We start from the raw sequence: 21,667 nt of genomic DNA, 5'->3' as shown, positions 1-21,667 counted from the left end.
CCGGGCTGTTGGAGATGCCATGAGGACATCCTCCACCGGAAGGGTTGACGTTTTCTAAGGAGCTCCACCCTGACCGATACCGGGGAGTGGTCGGACAGTCCCCTCGGTAAAATCTCTGCCGCTCTCACTCTGCATAAGCATACTCTGGGCACAAACACATAATCTAATCGTGAGAAGGAACCATGCACAGCAGATACGAACGTGTACTCGCGCTCTGTTGGATGAATGTGTCTCCAGGTGTCCACCCAGCCCAATCCTTCACTCACAGCATGTAACCTAGTGGGGGGGGGGGGTCCAAGCACCTCCTGGCGGCCTCTGGCGGTCCATACAGACATCCATCACCTCATTCCAATCCCCCCCAATTACTGCCAAGGATTCCGGGATGTCTCCCCACACCGTAAACAGCCTCTCAGCTAGGGCCCACTGCAAAGGGGGGGGGGGGGGGCATAGACACTTCCAAAGACCACAGGTTCTGTGCCCACCATCCCCTTGACAAAGAGATAGCGGCCCTGCGGGTCCACCCACTGCTTTTCATGGACGTAGGCCACTCATTGCGCACCAACGGCAATATTCTTGTAAAAAACACGTGCATTCCCCCCCACCTACCCCTGAGCCCGAACACAACAAGAAAGGCAACATCTGCTTCCTCCTAAACCCCCCAACCTCCCCCCTCTTCAACCCTTCCCTTTTCAACAACTCGCACCCCCCCCCCCCCATACCTCACGGAACTATGAAGTACCTGTCGCGGCATGGGTAGCCTCGAGCCCAAAACGGAGGGCCCAAGACCAACCATGCCAATGGATCCCAACTCCCCGAGCCCGAAAGTCCCTTTCCCTCTCCCCTAACATCTCCCACCGTAGTAGGAGAATGGCAGCCCCTAATGGGTCAAACCCGAGCCACACTCCACAACCCCACCCATGTTCAATAACTCAGTCTCGAGTCAACGTTGAGGCATTGATGGCGCATTCAGTCCACTGGGCCGCAACTGCACCGTCCCCAGCCATCGGGGACCATACCTCCGAACAGGGAGCACAGAGTACCTGAGGCCTTCAGTGTTCTCTTCCAGATTGGTCAGAGTCCTCTGTTCTGCCGCCATCATGTGCACCAGTGGCAGAAGCCGACCGCTTCCGTGATTTGGACCTCCGATGTCTCCTGCTCTTGGCCGCTCGGTCTCCTCGTTCCTGCGATGACCCCCGCGAAGAGCCCGGGCTCAGTCCCGGCTGGGCATGCGGCCTGAGTGCCACCGTTTCGTCAGTCCATTTGAAGAGCTCCTCTGGAGAATCGAAGAACAGCGTTTTAGACTGGAAGATCACCCTCAGGCGAGCCGGGTACAGCAGAGAGTATTGGAGATTCAGGCCCCGCAGCTTCGCCTTTGCGTTCATGAAGGATTGACGCTGTTGCTGTACGAACTTGGTATAATCCGGAAAAATCATGATCTTTCGGTTCTCGTACAGAATAGCATCCTTGGTTCTTGCTTCCTTCAAAATGGCATCACGGTCGTGATAGTTCAAGAGTCTGGCTATTACTGCCCTGGGCCGTTCTCCCTCCGGCGGCCTCTGCGTCAGGGCACGATGTGCGCGTTCAACGACAAAGCAGTTGGATAGAGCTTCTGGGGGCATCCAGCTCATTAGCCATTGAGTGAGAAACTGTTCCATGTTCCCCTTCTCACATCGTTCTGGAAAGCCGATGAAGCAGGGGGCGGGCATTTTTTAAAAGAGCTTGTTTTCCGATCGCGATTGCTTGTTTCTTTTTCCCTGTTCTCCCGTCACTCGTGGTCTGCTGTCTTCCGGTTCGTCTTTCCTTTTGTACGTCTCCTACCAGATGCTGACAGTGCTGATTATCCGAAGCACTCACGCTTTTGCTCGACGGGCTCTTAATGTGTGATCACCAGGAAGTGAGCGTTTTTATGTAAGGCTTGTTGTGTTTAGCACGTGTCTGCAGGCTGTTTTCAAACAGTATAGTCAGCTTGAATTATGTTAGACCTGTCTGCCTTTGGGTAGTTCCTCCTATTAATTATTTATTTTGTCCCCTTTTTGCCCCTCATTCCCTATCTATCTTTTTGTGTCCACTGGACTATTTTTATGGAGTTGGCCTGGGGGATAGATGCTCTTTTGCCCTCATAGTTTTTCACCTCAGGCCTAGGTGCTTTTTCTGACTGGAATTCACCCAAGTCTACAAAATGGTGGTCAATAACTGCCACTGCCTAGACTTGACCCATATGATAAAATAGGAGCATTCCAGAACCTTCTGGTCCCTTCTGGACCTTAGAGGGTCAGTCTATATAAGGCGGAATGCTAGGCAGCCATTTTGTTGGTACCCAGTGTTCCATGGGGTGGGACTGGTGTGGAGAGAGGCAAATCTGAGGTGGAGAATAGTGCTTACAGGGAGTAGGATTGACTTGCGGGCCAGCCGTTCTCCTGTACTGACCCATCCCTACCTAGTGCTGACCGACCCCTGCCATCAAAGATCCCACCTGGAAACCCCTGAACAACGCCTTAGTAATCCTAAGGTAAAGGGCCCAGGTGTCTGTGACCGAGGTGTCGCCTTTGAGGGGACGAGAAAACCCCCTCCCCCTCAATCATGCAGGACAATACCTGGAAGTGTCGGGTCTCAACTGAACCCCATCTCTCTGTCTGAAGCAGACTGGACCCTCGTTGAGGTCTCCCTGTGCAGGGATCCAGTGAGCTCGTGAGCGCCCTGCCTGGCGCTGGGTTTCCCTGTGGATAACCGAGGAAGGTGGAGCGACGTCTGAGGAAGCTCGACAGAAGAAACGGGCTAGTCAACGAGTGAGAGCAGTGAGTAGGAAGCCGCCGGAGAAGAGCGTCAGAAGAAGTGTCTCCGCGACGTGCAGAGTGCAGGCCCAGGAGCAGTGGGTGAGCGTCAGGAGCAGTGTCTCCCCAACGTGCCGTGCGCAGACCCAGCCGCCGTGTGAGGCGGCGTCGGAAGCGGCGCCTCGGTGACGTGGAGCAGTGCGCAGGTTCGTTGGTGCCGATTGAGAGGAAGGCTGACCCTGTGGAGCGCTGAGGTGAGAAGTGCGGGGCGGTCCCGGCATAGGCGGCTGCTCCGTGGGCTTGCACCCGGTCAGAGAGCCGTCCGGCGAGGAGTGCTGTGGTGAGTGCCTAGCGGAGCCTGGCTCCATTCAAAGCTTACAGCGCTGCCTCCCAGAAGTGTAAACTGCTGAGTAGTCCGGAAAAGACCCGGTGGGGAGTAGAAGATTGACAGTACACTGAACTGGAAAGTAGGGGACATTTTACCAAACACCCTATCGAAACAAAGACCCCTCTGTCAGTCACTAACTGGGCCTTTGATTGAAACGTACTGGGGGAGCCTCGAGCGGAGTTGAGCAGGCGTCCTGAGGGGGAAAATGTACAGATGAAAGCGGAACCTTCTCATGCCAAGTTCCTCTAGGAGAAGTGAATATATGGTTCAATCTAGATGGTAGAGTGAATGATATCTGCTATTTTCTAGAAGATTCAAGGTCTGTGTCATTTGCCTAAAGAAAAGGTGGTAGAGAACTTTTTAGTCAAGGTGAAGGTCCTTTGGGAAAATCCCAGTAGCATATTACCTGTCATTAAGCCTGTCTAGCTGTATCTACTTTAAGCTGGGTAAAAGTGTATGCGTAACTTTTATGAAAGTGTTGGAAAAAAATATAGAACGACCTTGTAATGTGAATTCAAACCTCAAATGTGGAAAGAAGTAAAAGGAGAAACAATGGTGTAAAAAGATAAAGTGAAATGAAACTATTTTTATAAAAACAATCCTTATTTTTCCATAATTACCGGTGTAGTGTCATTTTTGAGTGGAATTGCATTGAGTTACTGCTGGGTGGTGTGCAACTTTTACACATGTGCCTCTATTTAGTGACTGTCTTACCCTAGGCCAGGCTACCCTAGGTGACCTGACCACTCTAGGTCCAACAAATTACATATGCATTCTATATGCGTACAGTACTGGGCGTAGATGACGTGTTTTACAGTGTACTGCTTCTGCATGTTTGTTTTCTGAGTTGCGTGCATTTTGGTGACTGTTCCGTGTATTGTGCGTGCAAGCTCTGTGTCTGCAGCAGTACATTGTGTTTTTACAACACAGCGTGCAAGCATTTTTTTTTTTTTTACAATCTGGTTTGTCCTGAGCTGCGACGGCAGGGTAGCAATTTATCCAATTCAAAATTACTACTTTTCTACCCTGTTTAGAAATACTTGTTTTTCTTCCTTTTCACGTTTCTCGCAGGTACAGTAGGCTAAGTGGGGGGTTAGGTTTTATCCATGTGCTAGCCCCTGAAGTTGTATTTACAGTAAAGCTGCTCTGCTTGGCAGTGCGTGACAGAAAACTCCCTGGATATCCATATTTGGAGTGAGGCGTACGGAATACGGCCAGCCTGCCACAGATGGTCATCTGATGCCTGTGCGTTCAGGGGCACCTCCAGGCCATTATGTCTTCTCCCTGGACTCTCTGCCACTCATAGACCTCCATTCTGGCTTTCCGACAATCCACCTTGGCAGTGTGAGCCCGCTTTTCAGGTTTAAAACCATGACTGTCAAAGGCTGAGTGTTACGGGACGGAAGTCCTTCCGTGACATGGCACGCTGAGCACAGAGTTAGAACACAGCCCTCTCTCTGCCTCAGATAATCTTTGTGCTTATATAACAGTTCAGCACCTCGTATGAGGCAGTAAGCGCTCTATAAATGTAACAACAGTAGCATAATATTATCCATTACAATGTATGGATAGGGCGCCGTTCTTGTTAAAGGAGCAGCTCCTAGCAGTCAATCCGAACAAATGGCACAAAGAACACTTTCTACTGCCCCCCCCCCCCCCCCCATACTACCCTGAGATGCGTAGCAATTTAGTACAAGAAATTAGCAACTTTGGTGATTTAGTTTGTAGAAGAATCTGATTACACAATGCGTGTTTCTATTGAAAGCAACCTATTTGCGAATGAAGAGGTAAAATGTCTTATCAGTGTTAGATATTATACAGCTAGCTGTTCTGTTCTTTTGGTGAATGCTTGTCTTAGTAGCCGTTCAGCCGGCTCATTATCGGCATATTTTATTTTAATGAACCAACTCGCCCTCAGCAATGAGGACGGAGCTTTGCAGCAGGGGCGTTGAAAGTGGCCGTGAAAGGGTTAAACGGCGATATGATGAAAAGCCGAGCTCCTACAGAATGCATAATCTGTATGTGGTGGGTGGATGGGTAAAAGTATGGCGGGGCTGGTGCAGAGTCATTTGTACTTAAAAAGAGAGCTTACCGGTTCCACTGAGCCTTCACAGATAGGAAAAGTGCCTGTTTTGAATGCTCACATTGTTTAGGCAGGCCGCTGCTGCTCCTCGGACCGAGTGTGACGGACTCCACCCCAGCCCCACTGACCTGCAAGGGAAAGTATAGACGGTGGCAGTAGGCTTGTGAAGACTGCCGCCGACCCCCAGGATTGCCATGCTGCAGTTCAGGAATCGAATGAGCAGTCAAGAGGGCTTTACATTTTGATGTTATCTTGTGCGTTTGCAATGCATTCAAGGTCAGGGGTCAAACGGCTCCTGGCAAAGAGATATTGCTGTTAACTTTTCGTTCTGTGACTGCAAAAAGAGGATTTTGTAAAGTGACCTATCTGGGGTCAGGGAGTGTGAAAGAAAGGGTAGTAGGTTGGGATTTTTTTTCTAACACACAGCAACATTTGAACACTTGGAAATAAACTGTACACATAATTAAAAAAATATGTCAGTAGGAAGGAAAGCGCACACGAGGCACGTTTTTAATTTTAAAGTGTGACGGAAACAAAGTTTCTGATAGGTGCGAAAATAGAAATATTCCCTGAAAGTTGATAAACTTATAGATATTTCAGTAAAACTGTATGTTGTGCAAAGTTATTGGGCATTTCAAAGGAAATGTGCAGTTTGTAAATTCAGTTCGCTTCTACGCCATGCCTAAGTAATATATGTGCAAATATATGCTCTAAAATGCATCCTCGGCCACTTACCACTCTGCTGCTGTAAGGGTGTGGTTTATCACTCCTGCAGTTCAGAAGAGAGCTGGAGCCAAGAAGCATCTATTCTACTCAGCTAATAAAATCCACCAGCCTCGTCCCTAGGACACCTAAGGGCTACCCCCTAGCCCTTGCACCCCTCTGGCTGTCAGCTAGGTGTGTATGGAAAGAAAACACTTAGACATAAGTACGTACGTGCACATTAAGTCTGTGCAAAATTTCTGTCATTCCCTTCGGTAAATCTGCAAAATACCAAATTGACTTTTAAAACTATTTTTTTTTCTCCGTGAAATCCGTCCTAGGTCCATTTTGGAAGCAAAACGTGGTTTGCTAAATCACACGACGTGAACTGGAACCACTCGTGTTCGGTTCGTTCGCGTTGTTCCTATGCTCCTTAAACCTGTCCTTATTAACAACTTTCTCTATTTTGCACTTTCATTTCCTCCTATAAAACTTGTTTCATCCAACTGCGCTTTAATGTAAATGTGTCGCTCCTGCTTACGCACACATTTGTGCGGGTGCCACATAATTACACGCGATATAATTACACTGCACTCAATGCCACATACACTCCAAATACCACTCAGTGCCACATAATTACACGCCATATAATTACACTGCACACAATGCAACATGCACTCCAAATACCACTCTTACACGCCACATAATTACACTGCACTCAATGCAACATACACTCCAAATACCACTCAGTGCCACATAATTATATGCTACATAATTACACTGCACTCAATGCAACATACACTACAAATACCACTCCGTGCCACATAATTACATGCCACACAATTACACTCTACTGAATACAACATACACTCCTCATAATACCACTCAGCGCCACACACAACATAATTGCACTCTACTCAATGCAATATAAATACAGTCCACATAATACCACAGTGCCACATAGTTATATGCTACATAATTACACTGCACTCAATGCAACATACACTCCAAATAATACCACTCGGTGCCACATAATTACACGCCACACAATTACACTCTACTGAATACAACATAACCTCCCCATAATACCACTCGGTGCCACATAATTATATGCAACATAATTACACTGCACTCAATGCAACATACACTCCAAATACCACTCAGTGCCAGATAATTACACACCACATAATTACACTCTACTGAATGCAACACACACTCCACACAATACCGCTCAGTGCCACATAATTATATGCTACATAATTACACTGCACCCAATGAAACATACACTCCAAACAATACCACTCAGTGCCATATAATTATATGCTACATAATTACACTGCACTCAATGCAACATACACTCCAAATACCACTCAGTGCCACATAATTACACGCCACAAAATTACACTCTACTGAATACAACATACACTCCCCATATTACCACTCAGTGCCACATAATTACACGCCACATAATTACACTCTTCTCAATGCAACGTAAATACACTCCACATAATACCACTCAGTGCCATCTAATTACACACCTCATACTTACACTCCACTCAATGCAACATAAATACACTTTATCTATCTGTCTATCTATTGCCCTCACTCTTATCTGTCTGTCTATCGCCCTCACTCTATCTATCGCATCACCACAGCATCACTCTGCACCACCACAGCATCACTCAGGGGCACCACAACATCACTATGCGCTACCACAGCATCACTGAACGCCACAGCATCACTCGTCGGCACCACAGCATCACTCAGCGCCACCACAGCATCAATCTGTGCAACCATTCAACAACTGGTTCAAATATGTTCTCTCAATGTTTCAAGCTTTATTACAAATGTCACAAAAAGATGTTAATATTTCACTTCTATTCTTAGATTTTCGTCACAATAAAATACAATTAATATAATCTTCATAAAAGTTATTTAGAAAAGCTATTGCCATAATACATTTTAATAATTTTTATTAAAGTATTAATTATTAAAAAAATTAAAAGCCATTTTTATTTATAATATTAATACATCTAAGTCGCGTAAATACAACAAATATTGCATTACAAATGCTATAGGTGTCACATTTGCGAAAGTTAAAACTATTGGCATTGTAAATGACAAAGCTATTAATTTCAAAACCAACACTTAAATAAAAAATGTGTCATTTACAATACCAATAGCTCAAACTTTCCTAATGCGAGACCTATTGCATTGCAAATGCTTGTTCTTTTAGCATTCCATCGAAGTGCATGTTGTACGTTCTCTTCCTTCTCGGGTGCTGCGCTCTCCTTGTTGCTTCCTCCACAGCGTTTCCACTACTTCATCTTGATTCTTTTTGTTTAAAAAAAAATAAAAATAAAAATATTTTTTTTATAAACCTCCCCACCGTTCCCCTCCGTTTAAAAAAAAAAAAAAACCCAAAAAAATAAAAAAAGACATTTTGGGAGAACCCAGCAGTTATCATATTCTACCAGGCTCTTCCTTTCTTTTTCATGGCTTTTCCCACATATTTTATTTTTATTCACCACTCCAAGATTGACATCTGCCATCTTGAAACTGTTAAAAAGAGAGTGCAGCCGTGCATGACATATGTATTCACATACGTGGTGATGCATGCATATGTCATCACGCTGTGGTCCGTGGTTTTGACACATACGTGCTCAGGTGTCATCACAGATATACATCACACTTTTTTTAATACTATTAAGCATTGGTAAAAACCATTGGCAATGGCAGTAGGTCTGTATTAGCAATGCCAAATGGTGAGACCGATGGGCTTTGGCAATGCTTCTTCTTTAGTCTCTGGCTTCCATCATTAGCAGCTGATTTGTCTTCTGACTTTATTCCCAATGAATGAGCCCTCCTTCATCTGGACATGCAGAGGTCCCTCTACCTCTACCTGGAACTCACGAAGGGCAGATACCCTCTGGACAGACTTTTGTGGCAGAAGGAGTTTTCCCACTCAGAGATCTCTAAAGCTGAGGTATGCTTCTATGTATAATACAGTTTTCCTCAGCATAAGGTATTTTTAAGGCAGTGGCCTTCAAATTGTGGGCTTACGTTGCTAGGAGCACAGATTATGGCAAAGAAGGAAGGAAACTTTCTCAGTCACTTCACAGGGACATCTGAAAAAAGTAGAAATTTCGCCATTGTGGTTGGAAAAATGTGTTTGCAAAGGAGATCAGTGGGCATCAGTACTATGTTCAAATTATTACACATGGTATTGTGAGAAAATGAATGGTGAACTTCCTGGATGATCTATTCTTCCCATCACTAAGGTCTCTTACATGCCCTAGAGCCCATTACTTGTGATACATGCTTTATTTAACATGATTACTGTATTGAAAGAAAGCTAGAAAGAACAGAGTTTTTGGACAGCTAACTCCAGTTTTTTGACAGCTGGAAACCTAATTTCAGTTTAAATACGTCGCCTTGCTGGTATTATTTTTCTACTATTTCTTAAAATAAATAGAAAAGCCCTCTGAGTAGTAGGTTTGTGTAGATTTATTGGAACTGGTGCCCTCTAGCCACACTAAAATGTTTTGATCTTCCACACAGTACTAAGTATTTTACTTTGGACATTTTTTATTGGTGGGAGGGTAAATATCAAATTACATTTTTATATGAAGGTATACGTAGTATAGAAAAGTTTGAAAACTACTGTCCTTGGCACATGCATGTACATATTGTACAAGCCAAGGTAAATCTTAAGATGTTCCATTGGCACGTTCAGAGGAAGTTTGTGTAGTCTGTTCCCTCACCATGTGTACACCGTACTTTTCTGGCTGGCCCAAAGCCTATACGCTTTGCATTGTGGCTAGGCTTACTTGTCGATGTCTGCGCAAGACTCTGCCCCGGTGAGGAGTTTCTGATGCAGCCCGCAAGCAGAGAGGCTGGTGTTGCTTGCAGCCCTGGCCCAGCTACAGTGTTCTCTCATATCTGCCACTGGATAAAAAATGGCAGCACATGTGAAGAGGAGCCTTCGCTACAGGCTAGTAGCCTTGCGTCTGGAGCTCTTCCTTCGGCCCATTCAGTTAATCACTTCCCAAGTATGCTAGGTTGCCACCCGGGTTCCCAACAGTGCAGCCCTTCTCCAGGGGCAATCTCTTCAAGGGTCTTTTAAGTCTTTTCTTGTGATCCTGATTAAGACAGATGGCATCACCTTCTCCCAGTGAAGAAGTACTTTGCAATGCTAAAGATGACTTCTTCGGAGCTCGCTCTGCCAGGTTCTATTCCCCCAACACATTCCAACCTTCGTGATTTGGTGGATTCCTCTGCTGGGGATACGTTTGGCACTCGGAGGCTCACCCATGGCACAGCGATTCAGGTCTCTCCCAATATCGGAGTGATATCTTCAAGTTGTCTCACCAAGCTCCTTCTCAGGCTCTCGCTTTCGTAGCAGTGTCCTCTCATGGAAGGGCACCTCCAGACCATCTCCTAAGCAGTTGGTCCCCCCTTTTCTTGAGCTGGATCCAGGTGGCCTACCATAGCAGAGGTTCCCTAAGTTATTGGTTCTACATCTGCCAGGAGGAGTTGGCGGTTGCTACTCCAGACTTGACTCTCTAAGCCTTCTTACGGCCTCTGCTGGTGTGGAGCCCCAGGCCTCTGGTAAGGAAATCTTGGCACAGTAACTGGAAAATACTGTTCGATCTTTATTTCCAAGTTACAGACAGCTTTGTGTATATCCGACATCGAATTCTGTGACTGTTGTTGGGCAGATCTGCAGTATTGTGATTTCGAGGTGTACTGCGTCGGCCATGGTTTTTGTCAAAAAGTGTCAACAGGGAAGTGGGTGGATGGAGCTTGGAGTCTCCTCTTAGGAGATACCCAAAAACAAGCGTACTAAAATATGTGGGCCGACCCACTTGGCTACCTGTTGATCATTAGGAGGATTGTCCTTCCAAAGAACAGGAGATGGGGAAGTACAGTGACTTCAAAAGCCCCACAGCGCTGAATACGAGCCGCGCTCAGATACCTGGTAACTCCTGAGGCACAGCTGGGAGATTTGAACTGTTGGGCTAATTGAATTTTAATTTCTGCTGTAATACTGTGTTTTTACTTGCCGCTTGCACTAAAACGCTGCTAAACTCAGGCACTTACTCAGACTTGACCCCCCCGCGCAGCCGAGGTCAGCGCTGACGCGGGAGAGGGAATCCCGGTGCTGGACACGCCCTCGCGCCTGAGGCCACTCCCTCTTCTCTCCCCATATTATCATGTGTTTTCACTGGACGCGCAGCGGACGGGCGCAGCGGGCGCGCCGTCTGCGCGCCGAAGGCGCGCCTAAGGCAAGCCCGTCTGGGCCCGGCCGGACCCAGGCCCAGGGACTCTGCTGGACTTATCTCACGACCGTTTGGTGTACACGAGTGACATGCTCCGGGCTCTTCAACCGGAAAAAAATCAGGAGTGTCGCTATATCAACGGCGAAGGTAAACCCTTTTTCAACTGTACACGCTGTAATCCAGTTACTCAGACCCCGGGTAAGTCTGGACTACAGATAGGCCTCCTTAACTGCCGCTCGCTCCCCAGGCATGCGCATGAAACCAACCTGCTGATACAGGATCATGGTCTGGACGTACTGTTTCTCTCAGAAACCTGGCTCTCTGCTAGCTCAGATTCTGATATTGTCATCGCTCTACCACCAGGCTATCTTATTCAAGCTCTGCACAGACCTAGAGGGAGAGGAGGGGGGCTGGCAATAATCTATAGAGAACACCTTGTCTGTAGAATAAGCAACGCCAACATTGAAGATTGCGAAAGCTGCCATTTTGCCATTCAAACCTCCCCGGTACATTCCCTTTCAGGACTGTTGATCTATCGCCCCCCGGGTACACCAGGGAAATTCCTTAATGTTCTCACGGACATGGTGTCACAATTAGCTTCCTCCGCCCCTAATTTCCTCATCGTGGGCGATCTCAACCTTCACTTTACAGACCCCACAGATCGGACAGCATCCGACCTTCTCCTGGACCTCATGTCATTTAACATCCGGCTGGTCAATAATGAACCCACCCACGACAAGGGACACCTCCTAGACCCTGTCCTTACTAACATCGCGGGCATTACCACCTGGCCCCCCCGTCCTCTTCCATGGACAGATCACTTTTTAATCCCTATTTTTTGGGATTTACCCCTAGTACCCCTTCAAACCGGTAAAATTCAGGTGACCGACAGGCGTTGGCACAAGCTTGTACCAGCTGAATGGCCACCATTCTTTCAGACTCTAGCCCTGTCCTTTCCACAGATCCTGTCACTGCCGATGAACAGTTCAACTCTTGGGTCACATCTTCTTTAGACAAACTTCTCCCTAAAACCGCCACTCTCAAACATACCAAACGAGTGCCCCCCGCTCCTTGGTACACTCCAGAGCTTAAGTCTCTACGACAGGAATGTAAGAGGACAGAACGTTCCTGGAGGAGGGATAAGACTAATGTAAAGAGGGACGTCTACCTCACCTCTTTACAAACTTACAAGATCGCCCTATGCAAGACAAAAAGTATATTCTTTCAAGAAAGAATAGAGAATTCTGCTTGCTCCAGCAAAGAGTCTTTTACTATCCTAAAAGAACTCCTTAAGATTCCAGACCCCGGACCGAGAAACCCACCAGACCCCAAGGTAGATGAGGAAAAATGCCATCAACTAGCTAGCTTTTTCAAAGAGAAGATCCAGAAAATCCTCAACTCGATTCCGACCATAAATTCGAGCGAGGAAAATGAGATCTCAAATACCCCTACCTCCCCCTGCCTATCTTCTTGGGGACAAGTGACCGCCGAAGAGGTTGAAAGCACGTTAAATATCATCAAAAGCGGATCTCCCAGGGACCCTGCGCCGCTACGTATCCTCAAGGAAGTAGCGCCCATTATCTTTCCCCCCCTTACCCATCTTATCAACGCTTCATTGCAACAGGGAGTCGTTCCCCCTAGCTGGAAGGCGGCAGTCGTAAAGGCGTTATTAAAGAAACCATCTCTGGACCCTGGGGACCTGGCCAACTACAGGCCAATTTCCCTTCTCCCTGGGACTAGCAAGATTGCCGAAAAACTTGTGAATAGGAAACTATCACAATTTCTGGAAACCAACAATCGGCTAAAAAGCTCGCAGACAGGTTTCCGTCCAGGGCAGGGCACTGACATCGCCCTCCTTGCGGCGGTGGAGGAGGCCAGAGCACTTTTAGACGCAGGAGGATCAGTGGCAGTGATCCTCCTCGACCTGAGTGCGGCCTTCGACACCGTCAACCACCAGCTCCTTATCCAGCGGCTTAGGAGGGTCGGTGTGGAAGGTGCCGCGCTGTCTTGGCTCTCGTCCTTTCTGGGCCAACGCTCCTTTCAGATCTGGGAGAATAACACCCGCTCCTCCGAAACACCCCTCCAATGTGGCGTTCCTCAGGGCTCCTCCCTGAGCCCCACATTATTTAATATCTACATGTCCCCATTGGAGGAGGTTGTCAACCCGTTCGGAGTGAGTATCGTCAGCTATGCTGATGACACACAATTAGTGGTGTCCTTATCTCACCCAAGTCAACAACCTGCGGACTTATACAACTGTCTGACGCAGATACAAGGTTGGATGAATAGCTCAGCTTTAAAACTGAACGGCTCAAAAACTGACATTCTCCTCCTTGGTCAGAAAGGGCTCTCCCTCCCACAGAACATCTGGCCACCCTGTCTGCCCCCCCCCCCCCCAGACCCGAAACCCGAGGTGAAAAGCCTGGGTGTGTGGCTCGAAACTGATCTGTCATTCACCACACAAGCAAAAAAAGTAGCTGGGATATGCTTTGGGCTCCTCAAGTCAATGAGAAAGATTTTGCCCTTACTTCCTCCCTCCTCTCAAAAACTGTTAATACAAGGCCTGATACTATCTAGGCTAGACTACAATAACTCCATTTACCTAGGCGCTCCTGAGGCAACTTTGAACAAGCTACAAAGGATCCAAAACGCCGCTGCTCGGATCCTCACTAATACTCCTGCCAGAGCCTTGGCCAAACCAGCCTTGAAGCTCCTCCATTGGCTCCCAGTGAGGGAGCGAGTGAAGTTCAAAGCCCTCTGCCTGGCCCACAAACTGCTTCAAGACAAAGGCCCTCTCATTTTAAGAAAATTCATCAGACCATATAGAGCCCCGAGATCCCTCCGATCTGATCAGGAGTTTCTTATTATCATCCCCAGAGTCAAGAAGGCACGCTCGGGTGGAAGGCGCTTCTCGGTTCACACCGCACGCCTCTGGAACGCACTTCCCCGCGACCTGAGAACAGAATCAAACTATTTATGCTTCAGGAAGCGGTTGAAAACCCATCTCTTCCCTTAACTCTGTCTTCCCTTAAGTCTGACCTCCCCCCCCCCCCCCCCTTTTTTTCCATTGACCCCCAGTTACAGGGATCTTAGCGCTGGGATACCTACGGGTGACTACGCGCTTTATAAAAAATTTGTATAATAATAATAACAGTGTCCTAAACTTGGCTGTCTGTCCCACTGTAGAGATCTGTAAGGGCCTCCCCAAAATCCGATCATCTGTCTAGACTCTCTTCATCTCCCTCCATCTTTAGGTACCACTGAATTTGGCTGCATTCAAAATAGAAGCAAGTGAGGGTCTAGCCTCCTGCACAATCACAGATACTCAATGCACTCCTCTTATTCACATACACGATCACACATGCGTCATCTATATCATACTTGAATACTTAAAGAACCTAGTTGAAGGAGAGTGGCACACAAATTGAAAAAAGGTGGTAGATGCCGTAGGGCTTCTTGTTAGAAAATGAAAGATAAAACTTGTAAATAAATGTTACAGAATTTAGTTTCCCTGCCATCGCTGCCCGTCGTTTACACCACAGTGACATAACAGAAGAGGCCCTCCTGCAGAGGGTGTACATAGTGTGCCCCTCTGACCTCCGAGCCCTCCTCTAAGTCTCACTCCATACAGAAAGGCAACAGCACACACATGCATGATTGTTGCATATGTGAGGTCGCATGCATTGAGACGGGGTTAAAATTCTGTAGCTTGGTCTGGAGAACTTTAGTGAGGGGTGCATGCTCTCACGAGCCATGCAGGCAGGCCATGCTCGGTCCCAACAGTGGCTCAGAACAAGACAGAGGCTTCACTGGCAACTGGTAGATGTGATTCAAGACACTCCATTTAATGCACAGAATCTTCTGGGGCATGGATAAATCATACCTTTAAATAATTCAAGACAAGTCCTCTGTGCACCCTCATTAAAAACCCTTTTGTTAGAACATTGCATGCTGGGGTTAGATCCTTAAGACATCTGTTCTTAAACTTTGAAATTACCTACCTGATCAGCTTTATAGGGTGCAAAATCGTGTTTGTGTCAGAAAAATCTGAAACTCTGGTGTTTCTGCTAACCTGTTTTGGCAAATTCTGCATTAGTGTGCTACTTCTTTGTAGTGTGTGTCTCTTTTTGTTTTGGTGTTTCAACAATACTTTGCTCCTTGGAGTAAATGTTGTATTTTATAATAAATAAAAATAACTATTCTGATGTGTCCCCGTTCTCAAGTCTTGCATCCACACAGCCAAGGACACGAACTGCCACCGATGTAAGAGCTGCTACTTTGTCACTTTGACTGATTGATAGGCTTGCTTAGTCATGGCCAACAATATAAATATATGGTATTGTTTCAGCCTAATCTCAATTAGACCTTTCATTTAGAAAATATTGGATATATACTTGAATACTGGACTGTTACAAGACATTCCCCCACCAGGTGCATCATTATAGCAGTTGCTTGTTTTCATGTGGTGGTAAGTAGCTCTACCTTCTCATAATGTTTGCAGGGCTTCCCTCAGCAGAAGATGTCCGGATTTTCAGACACTAATGGGAGCTATAATTTGACGAATATGTATCTTTCTAGGCTACCAGCATTCTGCATCCCCAAGATTGATTTTTTTTTTTCCTTTGGTTATCTGGGGTATGAAGCGCTATATGAATATTACTACAATACAGTAATGACCAGTAGAATATAATAAGAAGCCGGTCTACCTGTTGAAATGGAAGGAGTGCACTTGGCCCTGCAGGGGGAGAGACTGTCCAGGAGAATGGAGTAGAGTTTCAGAGTGGTATGGCAGCCGTCGAATGGAGTGGCATAGCGTAGGATTGAGTAGTGTCAGATTGGCATGGCAGGCGTAGAATGCAGTAGAGTGGCATAGCGTGGAGTGGAGGAGCGTAGATGGGACTAGTGTGTGTCATGGAGTAGAGTGTTGTAGAGTAAACTGACGTACTTTGGAGTATGCATGGTGTGGTAGCGCACTGCCATTACAGGCAACATATTTCCAATTGAAATGGCCATTCCATTTGTACAGACATGCAGTTTTACTGATAAAACTATACAGCACACAAACGATAATGTATGAAACCGGCATCAACAAGTGTATTGACTTGTTTTGATCATATTGAAATATTTGCTTCTACCAAACTTCAGAATTACAAAAAATAGTGCTTCATTTTTTCTTTCCTAATTCTGATATATTCTGAAATATTTGATCAGTTCATTTACAGACCTTTCCATTTTGTTCTGTGCTAGAAAAAATACCATCCTACAGCCTCTCTTCTCGCATGAGTACCCAGCAGGATTGCTACATAAATCCTCTCACTTTAAAGTTGGAGGAAGGAAAGTAAACACTGAGCTCCCTCGAATGATGGGACCTGACATTTGATCTCCATCTTTGAATTGCCAGCAAATGTAACAAGATAAGAACAAGATTTAAAGGCGTGTTTGCAGAATGCGAACCGTGGAGGGATACATTAAATAGGCTATGCTCTATGGGAGGGACTAACTTGAGCTGGACAGCCTAATTAAATAAAGCTAGAAAATGGAAAGCAAGAAAATGTAAGTTAAAAAATTATAAAGCGTATTGTAGAAATGGGCGGATGGCATTCCCAGTGAAGCTTTCAGAATGGCCCCAAGATTTCGTTAGCAAACTAGACAGCTGGGCTGTGGTGCGCTTCGACCTAAAAATGCTAAATTGCATTGCACCAGCTGTAAAATCTAGTATAATTTTTAGATTAATGTGCACAGTTTGTTGCAAGGTAATTGAACTGTACTGTTTCCCCCCCCCCCTCAATTTGATAGTCATGGCTGCCCCCACAGAAGTGAAATCCAAGCGTATTCTTGTGACTGGTGGATCTGGATTGGTGGGGAAAGCCATAGAGAGAGTGGTGGCTGAGGGAGAAGGCAGGCCGGACGAGGAATGGATATTTCTCTCCTCCAAAGATGCTGACCTAACGTAAGTACCTTTATTTTATTTTTTTAATTTTAATTGTTACTGTGTTTTAACCTACTTTCCTAAAAAGCATACATCTATTATGGATGTTACACGTTGGACTTGCATAATGTTTCACAAATCATGTTTTCCCTGCTATATTTCATATTGTACTGACATTACACAACTTAATGGAGTAAATCTGGTACCATTGTCAGACTATAGAAAACAATAAATAATCCTGATTTTCTGTATTCCAACTGAAACCTTTGTTTTCAGAAATGGAAAGCAGACATTTTAAATGTTGACTTTTGTGTTTTGTCACACTAGTCTAATACAATTCTCCTGCACTTTGTCCACTTTGGATTGGAGGTGCAGAGGAGGCCACACCCTTCGGGGGCGGGGGGTTAATGCTTTACTGAACCATGTTACTACTTGCTCTACAAGCACTCGCTCTGGACCCCCTTTTCTGAGTGCTCCTGTCTCTACTTCGAAAACTCAAACTAATTGATAAAGTTGCACTGAACCTTATGTCTGCATTCTGAGCAGTGAGGCTACTGTTAGTAATTGTACACCTTTGTCCAGGTTCTGCATTCCTTTTAAGAATGTTCATCCTACCCGAGTACTCTCATACTTACACTCATCTGAAGACTTATTCGAAGTTCAAAAGCTATTCCCTATTGTATATCCGTTTTTCTTAACTTACTGGCGGGCCATCATGGCGCTTCATGTTAGGGTGCCTCCCACTAATGGAACTGATAGATGGCTGGACTTGAGACCAGAATCTCTTGTGACCTGGGATTGGGGCTTAGTTCTTTTTCTCAGACAACAGTGTCCCCTTTCTATCATAGTGGTTAATACATTTTCCATAACCGATTCAGTCCCTCGTAGCTGCTGTGCATCCGGTCCCTTCCAGGCTGATGTTTGCTGTCCCATTGGTATGTAAGAAGAGTGACCTAACTACTTTGGTCATGGCTCCTGAAGAAGATGAGAGCAATCTTAGATGTGATTCTTCTGGAGGTTGACACTGATGGAAAGATGCACCCACAGTTTTCATCTTTTCTTGACAGCAAAGTGTAGATTAAAAACCATCCCAGTCTCCTTGAATGTTTCACAAGTGCCTTTTAATATCAGCAAAGCTTTTTAAAATCTGTACTCAACCACTGTCTTCCATCATTGGTTCCTTTAAATGTAAAATGAGCATTGGCAAAGCCAACAGCCCTAGCCTGTGGAAGAGCTATTGGTTTTGCCCATATGTTTTAGCTATGTAGTACACCAGCATGGCTAAAAGTGAGCGTTGTACAGTGGAGTGTCGGAGGGTAGAGTTTTATGGAGTGGCTTTAAGTAGAGTGGAGATGCATGATGTATGGAGTAGAGTGTCAAACTATCTCGCATGGGAGGGCGCTCTTTCTCTTATCTTGGCCCTTCTCTGTGGAATTCGCTTCCATTGCCCCTCCGCCTACAGTCTGACCTTCTGTCTTTTCGCAGATCTATAAAAACTTGGCTTTTCAGCCAATAGTTCCTTTTCTCTCTGTTGTTCACTGTCAGCGCCGGGAAACCCCATGGGGTAGCTGTGCGCTGTTATACAAATTTCAAATAAATAAATAAATGGAGTAAAGTGTTGTGTAGTGGCAAGGCGTAGAGTGTCATAGTTTGGAGTTGTGGAGTGGTATGGCATAGTGACGAGGAGTAGAGTTTCATAGACTACAGTGGAGTAAAGTGACATTGTGGGGTGAGGATTGATTCATGTGATTTGTTCTTGCTTGAAACAGCTGTTTTTTGTGTGTCGAACGAAACCAAAATATGAGTGTCTGTCTGTCTCGAATCTAGATAACTGAAACCCATATCCTCACAAAGCTGTCTGGAGCGAGACAGGCAGCAAAATGAAACCTTATCCTGGACAAGTACAACCAATGATGGGAAGGCACACTTTTACCAACCAGTTTCGCCAACCAGTTTTGGAGATGTTCCCACCTCCCTTCCACATGTTATACCCTTGGATATGATACTAGATAAGGACGTCACCATAAACCTGCAGGTTAATGCAGTCTGGTGTACTTTTTGGGTTTCGCCTGCTTTCAGCGCAGGTGAAATCCTATGTCGACACTAAGCACTTCGGGAACGTCCCCCGGCTCTCATTGGCTAGCTCCATAAATGGAGGCTAGCCATTGAGTGCCGGATCTGTCCGTCAAGGCCGGACCAGATTCGGGGGCGTTCCCGAGATTTTTTCCCAGGGCGGAGTTACGTTTTTTCCCGTTCCCTCCCCTTTCACTGAAAGTGAATTCAGATGCGCTGTCCATTCCCGCCCCCTCCGTGTCCTCTCCCGCCCCCTCCCGCCGTCCGTCCCACCCCTCCGTGTGCCTTTCCGCCCCCCCCCTCGCTGTCCTGTGCACGTTTCCCGCCCCCTCCCGCCGTCCGTGTCCCCTCCCGCCCCCTCCCGCCGTCCGTGTCCCCTCCCGCCCCCTCCCGCCGTCCGTGTCCCCTCCCGCCCCCTCCCGCCCACTCCCGCCGTCCGTGTCCTCTGAGGCAGAAGTGGTGGTCGGTTTAAGTGAAGGAGTCTGTGATGGGAACCTATGGACAAGGTTGCGTTTGGAGAAGCTGAAGCGCATACCATAACTCGCATCTAGCAATCCAAGACAACGCCACCCGTCACCGCTCAGAAGTCGAGGCATTATGTGGGCCAGCAGTCACGCGGGAGAAAGGGCCATTTCCTGCAACAGAGTCCAATCCACGGTCAATGCAAACTACATTATTGCGTTTCACTTAGCTTGTTAAGGTACGCTTATAATTTCATATCCGATTCATTTTTATGTAATTAAGAAAACTGGAATCTGGTGGTACAATAGGAACGGAGGGTGAGATTTTGTACATTTTGCTCAGTCATCTAAGCACGTTTAATCTTGTTTTTCTTAATCTGGGTTATAAATACTTTATGTACTATTACTAGTAAAAAGAATCTCAATGATAAATTTGTTCAAAACGAGAGCAGTAGATTAATTTATCATTTTTAGTGTTCTCTTTTCTCAAAAGAACACGCCGGTATGTTTTTACTCAGCAGCTGTTCCACTTTTACTATTTTTATGCATCTCTGAAAATGGCACCTGCTTATTATGCACGGCCCACTTACCCTCAATATGTTCTGCATACACTCAGCTACAGTGAGCAAAAGAATGTTGAAAACGCTCGGAAAATGTTGCTGGCCTTATATTATATGCGCTCTATTTCTTAAAGGGTAAGACTGACTGCAATATTCAGTTGTGAGCTTCATTCACTATCCTACTATTCCCGCCCCCTCCCGCCGTCCGTCCCGCCCCCTCCGTGTGCCTTTCCGCCCCCCCCCTCGCTGTCCTGTGCACGTTTCCCGCCCCCTCCCGCCGTCCGTGTCCCCTCCCGCCCACTCCCGCCGTCCGTGTCCTCTCCCTTCAAGAATGCTTCGAAGGGCTCAGGTGCCGCAGCGTCAGGCAAGTCAGCAGAGTCCTGTGGGGCAAGGGAGGGGAAACGGGGGTTAGGGTGAAGCACCGTTGGCATGGTGCGTGGGAGAGAAGGCCGGAAGTCCCGCCCCCGCCCGGAGACGCATGGAGCCCCGGAGGAGAAGTGCTGGAGGGTGCGGGGCTCCCGTGTGCTGAGGGAGCCCCGGGGGAAGAGACGGCAGGAGCGGAGTTGTGTTCCTCCAGCTGACGGAAGTCCCGCCCGGAGACGCATGGAGCCCCGTAGGAGAAGTGCTGGAGTTGGGCTCAGCTGCCACACGAAGCCATTGGTCATCAGAATGAAGTATGTACCAGAGAGAGAGAGTGCCGGTATGTTTTAAAATTAAGACTTCTGTGCCATATGTGTGTTTTTAGACAGCCTGCATGACACGCACTGGTGCAAGTACTCTTAGGTAGAGGCGGTGACATACCAGTAAACCATGGCCAGGGCTGACGGGCGTGCAACTATTTATGAATATAACTGCTCACTCTCTCAAAAAGTGTATTTTTTTTGAGAATACAGCTTACAGTCGGGCTCTGAACTAGGCCATGTGTACTTCAGTCAGCCTCTCTTCCTGAGGCTTGCCCTGCCCCACCCCCCTCCCTCCGATGCCTTACTGTGTCGTATGGTAATGGCTTAGAATAGCAATAACATGTATTTTCAGCCTCGGGTAAATAATAAATAATGAGCGGGGCTGCGAACCCTGCTATAATCCGCAAATTGATTTTTTATTAAACTGCTCATTGTGTCTTTTTGAAATAAAGTACAGTCTGTGTCCGGGTTGTGACCCCTATGGGTGTAATGTCTGATATTTATGTTTCCCTCGTTCTAATTCCATGGTTTTGATTTGCGGAAAAAGTGTCACACCTAGTTTTTGAAATGTCACTCATAATTACGCTGAAATTATGAAAATGTCACACAAAGCAATCTGAAACCTTGGCAGCTATGAACCACTACTTTAAAATCCCTTAGTTAGGCATCGTCCACTTTACCACAGAGGGGGGAGAGAAGTAATATACCCATAATCCCTCCTATGCAGGCAACTTT

At 46.5% G+C, this 21,667-nt stretch overlaps 1 protein-coding gene across 1 annotated transcript in view; it reads left to right on the top strand.

The window, feature by feature from the left end:
* GFUS (GDP-L-fucose synthase) overlaps window positions 1-21,667 on the top strand; it is a 120,963-nt gene that overhangs the window by 14,898 nt on the left and 84,398 nt on the right. The window contains exon 2 of the mRNA XM_078686618.1: window positions 17,023-17,176. Within this exon, the coding sequence (XP_078542744.1) occupies window positions 17,025-17,176 (152 nt within the window). The 5' untranslated portion in view covers window positions 17,023-17,024. The remainder of the gene's footprint in view (window positions 1-17,022; window positions 17,177-21,667) is intronic.

The sequence above is a fragment of the Lissotriton helveticus genome, chromosome 4_1 (assembly GCF_964261635.1).
Source record: "Lissotriton helveticus chromosome 4_1, aLisHel1.1, whole genome shotgun sequence".
Classification (NCBI taxonomy): domain Eukaryota; kingdom Metazoa; phylum Chordata; class Amphibia; order Caudata; family Salamandridae; genus Lissotriton; species Lissotriton helveticus.
Note: the sequence above shows the minus strand (reverse complement) of the source record. Positions and strands in the feature narration are given on the sequence as shown.